Source organism: Limulus polyphemus, unplaced genomic scaffold (genome assembly GCF_000517525.1).
Source record: "Limulus polyphemus unplaced genomic scaffold, Limulus_polyphemus-2.1.2 Scaffold2959, whole genome shotgun sequence".
NCBI lineage: Eukaryota > Metazoa > Arthropoda > Merostomata > Xiphosura > Limulidae > Limulus > Limulus polyphemus.
In genome coordinates, this window is record NW_013668569.1 from 91,819 (window position 1) to 97,867 (window position 6,049).

Genomic DNA, 6,049 nt, shown 5'->3' on the forward strand with positions numbered 1-6,049 from the left:
CGAAATTCATAACAAGCAAGCAACAAACAAACACGTGAAAATGTATTTTAAAATAGCAGTGTGTTTGGGTATTTTCAAAGTATATTTTCGAAAAGCCAACTTCCAAACCCCAATCCCTCTTCCTTTTTTTTTTTTTATAGAATAAAGTATTATGTTTTAAGATTATTTTGGAGAATCAATAAAGGCTTATGTGTTTACGTGCTTTTTCAGTGATCCAGCATCAGCGGTGTTCAAAATGCTACTTATTCATACAGAAAATGTTGACAGTAATATTTCGTTTTTCGTTTCGTACAGCTAAGTATTGACCAATATGAGAACAGGTCGCTCATGAAGTTAGCTTTAAAACGTACAAGACTGTAACTTTATGAATGCTAAAGATTACGTTGTGAATGTCTGATTCATAAAACATAACTTACATTTATTTTCCCCATTTCTTTAAATGCTTCCTCCCTAAAAAGCGTAAATTAAGTAATCCATCAATATATTATCAACTGCTACGCAATGTCGTGTTACTGTGGTCCTCATTATATATTATATTTATCATTTGTGGTAGAATGTATTATTTGTCTTTATTTGTTTGTTTTTTTAAACAAAATTTCGCTGTGTCCATAGCGGAGATCCAACTTGAATTTTAGACTCGTAGACCCCAAGCTTGCCGCAGAACCATCAGAGACAAAGATAAATGTTTGATAGTTTAGTTAAAAATATCGAAGTTTTAAAGCTTTTTAACAATACAAATAACTTGATGTTAATGTAATTTCATTTAAGTTTTTTGTTTTTTGTTGTTGTTGTTTTGTTTTTTTGGCGCAAAGCTACAAAATAGGCTGTCTGCGTTCTGTTCACTAGGTGGAATCGAACTCCGGATTTTAGCATTGTAACTTTATAAACTTATCTCTGACCCACTGGTAACATAAAGAAAGGAACGTAGAAACACAGAGAATTAAAAGTTTGAAATGTAAAGGTGTTTTAGTTTTATATTTATTTCTCTTGAGGTTAAACATTATACGGAACGTAGAAACACAGAGAATTAAAAGTTTGAAATGTAAAGGTGTTTTAGTTTTATATTTATCTCTCTTGACGGAACGTAGAAACACAGAGAATTAAAAGTTTGAAATGTAAAGGTGTTTTAGTTTTATATTTATTTCTCTTGAGGTTAAGCATTATACGGAATGTAGAAACACAGAGAATTAAAAGTTTGAAATGTGAAGGTGTTTTAGTTTTATCTCTCTTGAGGTTAAACGTTATGCGATATCGATTATAATTTTGGAAAAGTGAAACTGAACACAGGATGTTAAAGTTTGAACCCTGTGGTGTTTTTGATGGTAGTTATGAGAGATGCTTTCAGCGCTATCCCTGACTTTTGTCGTGATCATTTCCACATTTTCGGTAAGACTCGGAACACAAAACGATTGAATAGTTTGAAGGATTTTCTCATCTCTACGCTTTGGCAAAGAGCTTCAGTACGTTTCATATTTATAGTTTAAACCTTCCTTCAATAAATTCTACAAGCAGAGAAGACCAAGTGATCCCCCATTAAAATACGGGGTGTCTGGAAATTATGTTAACATAATCGTTTACTTTTGTTTCAGAGACAGGAGTCCTGAACCATTTCCGGAGGTACCAATCGAGGTACACATCACAGCAGACATGAAACAACATCGGCAGTGCGACATATTCAGAAATAAATGTTAGCCATTATAGTAACTAAATTAGGCATAGTTTGGCTCCTGTGTTAGAGCTCTGGATTTCGGAGCTGGGTTTGAATACGTGCGATACTACAAAATAATCTACGTCTCTAAGCTGTGAGTGCGTTATAAAAGTGACAGTCCATCCCTTCCTCTGGTCATTAGTTCAAAATTAGGAGTGGCAGCAGATAGCCCTAATAGCTTTGTTGTAAATTACAAACACTTCAACTTCTGAAGTAGATGATCTGCATTTAATTTCAGAAACAACTGAGACAAAAATGTGCGATTTTTTTCTCAAAGAAGTGTAATTTATCGGAAACAGTTGCTCATTGTTTAAATAGAACTTTACTTTCTTGATGCTTTGACACAGGAATAGAAAATAACTTTAGGCATTCCAAACTTTCAGAACAGAAAACGAGATGTATTGGATCGTGTTTTAAGTATTGATGATTCTTAGTAAAAGACTGACCAATCACGCCATTCGTGAGGTTTACAATGTACCTTATATATATATATATATATCAGTGGCCCCCAACTGCTGGACAGAAACATCTACAAATGTATAACTATTTGTGAATAAAAATTCATATCATTAAAACTCTAAATCCTGCCAAACTTCCGTGTACTTTATATCTGTAGCTCTGATACTGTAATATAGGCCTAACGGTCCGTAAGTTTTACGGACTAGCTAGTTTAGAAGGACATAATAAAACCGTTTCTTGGTATTCGTAGTTAGGTACAATATTCGGAAGCACAGAATAGTAATGGAGATCTAGAAATTTTGCAAAGTTCCTAAACATAATTTTTTTATCTTTAGTAGTAGATTTCTCTGGAATATTCACACCAGATCATAAAGGCAAAATTTGCGTCTGTACTTGTCTTGAAGGTCGAACTTGCACGTGCTATATATTTAGTCAGAAAATAGTGTTATTGTTTAGCCTCAAGGCCTGTTATCACTAAGAGACAGAGTGAAAACTTCCCTAACTCATAATCTCATTTGGAGTGCATTGCGTGGTTAAGGATGACGTTAATTTGATGAAAGTATGCGTGTGTGTTTCATTCTCGTACTTTATCAATTCAGATCTTCTGTATTCGTGTTGTAAGCTGCTACGTATTCGGATCCAAGACTTGTAGATTTATGTCTTTATTTCCATTTATTCCACTCGTATGCATTAATGTATTAAGACTTTATTTATGTATTCAAACTATATTTATAAATGGATACACATCGCTTATTTTTTATATATATATTCATTTATTATATCTGTTGTTTATTCAATCTTTTCAATGGTGGCTCAGCGGTAAGCTTGAGAGCTTATAACTCTAAAATGCAGGTTTCGATCCCCTTAGGCACAACATAAATAACTCATAGTGTAGTTTTGTGCTTAAGAGCAAACAAACAGACTTGGTACGTCCATGTATTCACTTCATACGTTTTTATGTAATTTAAATTTAAGTAAAAAGTAAATATCGTTCAATCGTTGGTTAATTTAGTATTTTTGACTTCATGTGTTAGTTATTACTAAAAATTTTTTCTTGTGTCTGTTTTTTTTTGTTCATTTAGTTCAGCTCTATTTACCCGTCCTCTTTATATATCGTGAATATTTTTGGACAGTGGCTTTAGGACTGGCAATAAATTCTGACAATACGGACTTACGTGCCTAACTTTATCGTGAAATAAACAAAATTATGATAACATTATGTAAATTATGTAAACAAAATTATGATAACATAATAGGTTATTTGTCTACCGTGGGTATCGAACTCTGATTTTAGCGTACAAGCTTTCAAACTTGTATCTGAACCATTGGGAGGGAGACATCTGTATTCCGTATAAATGTAATGTCTTTCTAATGTTCTATTTTTATGAACTTTTACGTGTAGTTTGGAGATCAGCAGAATTCCTATAATCTTGATATTTGGTTAACTTATTAAATACAATTTAAATTCTTTAAATTGATCGACAGAACGTGTTGTAAAACCTATCGATTTCTGCCTAGTCCAGTGAAGTTTTGAATTTCAATTAAATTCCTTTGTTCCTCGTCTAACTTGGTGGTGCAATATTTAACTCATGCAAAAATGATTAATTGGTACTGTCTTTTGCATCATGAAAACAGAGAATTTTCATTTAAGGGAATGATTTGTGTGGGCACGAACAACGTCGGCTACGGACAGTTATTTTCTCTAAATATTGAATGTTAATATAATTTCTATTAACTGCGTATAAATACGAGTTATTTAAGAGTTCCTTTGTAAAACGATTATTCGAGAAATCGCTAATACACTGATTTTTTTTTGTATGTAGTCTGGGAATGACCCTTATTGTTTCGTGGAGTTTACTGACCATCAGGCTGCAGCGGCTGCTCTATTGGCCATGAACAAGAGACACTGTTTTGGAAAGGTACGTCTTCTTTTTTTATCCTAAATTAGCCATCAGGATTTTAACTTTTAGCCGAAGATATTTTAAAGGACATACACCTTTCTATTTCTGCATCCTCCGTTGGCTCAGCGATAAGTTTCAAGTTTTATAATGCTAAAATTCGGGTTTCGTAACCTTGTGGTGGGCATAGCAGGAATGGCCTATTGTCCAGCTTTGCGAATAACGACCAAAAACAAATAGAAAACATCTTTTTTTTTTTCCCGTGTGTCTATCCATAATGGATTCTCGTTGTAATTTCGATGGCTAACACTTATGCCTAAGAATAAATAAATCAGTACGTTTTGTAGAGTCTTAATTACATTTTTCTTATTTTAAATAATATACAGTGACTTTTAAATAAAACATGACATAGAATTACATCGTGCATTAAATGTGTATAAAACATATGGAGCGCATTTCCAGAGTTTGTAGATTTTGCCACCCGGGGCGCTACTTACGCTTTGTGACGTTACAACTTGCGTTTTTTCCTTTTTTTTTTTTTTTACTAGCCTGACGGAGCTGTCATTGTGTCTTAGAGATGCTTGCAACCAGAAAATCTCTCTTAGATCGCATAGCATTTGTAAAGTTTTTTAAAATAACGAATCCAATGCTGGGGCGGCGTGCTTCTCCTGCCTTTCCCATAAATTTGAGAAGACAGGATTTGTGGCCGATGAACTATGACCAGGAAAGAGCTGGTGCAGATATTCAACACGTGTCGAGGATGATACAGCAGTATCCATCAAGTTGCCAGATCTACTGGTCGTGGAAGATCAACCACGAGTCAATAAATCTGTTTCCATACAAACAGGAGGAATTTATTTCTGGCAACCCGGAGAAGTGGTTGATCTTTGCACGTGTTCAGATGGATTTAAATGGACTTGACAACGTTTTATGGACTGATGATAACCTCCTTTCGCCTCCATTATTTACACTCATGATTCTATTATATGGTGTGACGCTGATCCACGTGCATTCGTTGACGTAAACGAGACTGTGTGGGTTAGTTTGTCAGCATTGAATGTTTGTCTGTTGATTTTTGCGCTAAGCTATTCGAGGGCTATCTGCCCTTGCCGTCCCTATTTTAGAAGTGACAGACTAGAGTGACTACGGCTAGTCAGTACCACCCACCACCAACTTTTGGTTTATTCTGTACCAACGAGTAGTGGGACTGACCTTTACATTATAACGTCCCTGCAACTGAGCATTGTTATCATCAATTTTCATTGTTATTTTTATTTTGAGGAGCCCACAGGTCGTAGTTTACTTATGACCGTTATCAACACACGTTAGTTAACGATCACCATTACGTGTTACCAACGTTGTGAAGAACCAGCTTCGTAATGGTTTCAGTGAACGAACTAATCATCAACAAAGGGTTGCTGCATGTTTGGCCACCATGGTCACCAGATGTCCTGTCTTCGGAATTTAGGTTAAGGGTCTATCTGGAAACTGTTGATCTCAAGAACATTATTGCCATCAAAGTGGTTAATTGCACGCAGCTCTGTAACACGTGATACCACATCTGAAGGCTATTATTGAGAAGGGTGGAGGTGTGTACCACGTAATACCACATCTTTTGGCTGTTATTGAGAATTACGGAGTTGCGTATCACGTGATACCACATCTGGAGGCTATTATTGAGAATGGCGGAGGTGTGTACTACGTGATACCACACCTGGAAGCTATTATTGAGAATTACGGAAGTGTCTACTACGTGATACCACTTCTGGAGGCTATTATTGAGAAGGGTGGAGGTGTGTACTACGTGATACCACACCTGGAAGCTATTATTGAGAAGGGTGGAGGTGTGTACTACGTGATACCACACCTGGAGGCTATTATTGAGAAGGGTGGAGGTGTGTACTACGAGATACCACATCTGGAAGCCGTTATTGAGAAGGGTGGAGGTGTGTACTACGAGATACCACATCTGGAGGCTATTATT

The 6,049-nt window shown here is 35.6% G+C and overlaps 1 protein-coding gene across 2 annotated transcripts in view; it reads left to right on the forward strand.

The window, feature by feature from the left end:
• The window catches only part of LOC111087994 (nucleolysin TIAR-like), a 93,973-nt gene that overhangs the window by 55,352 nt on the left and 32,572 nt on the right, over positions 1-6,049 (forward strand). For both annotated transcript variants that reach the window (XM_022396653.1, XM_022396652.1), the window contains exon 3: positions 3,991-4,086. In XM_022396653.1, the coding sequence (XP_022252361.1) occupies positions 3,991-4,086 (96 nt within the window). The remainder of the gene's footprint in view (positions 1-3,990; positions 4,087-6,049) is intronic.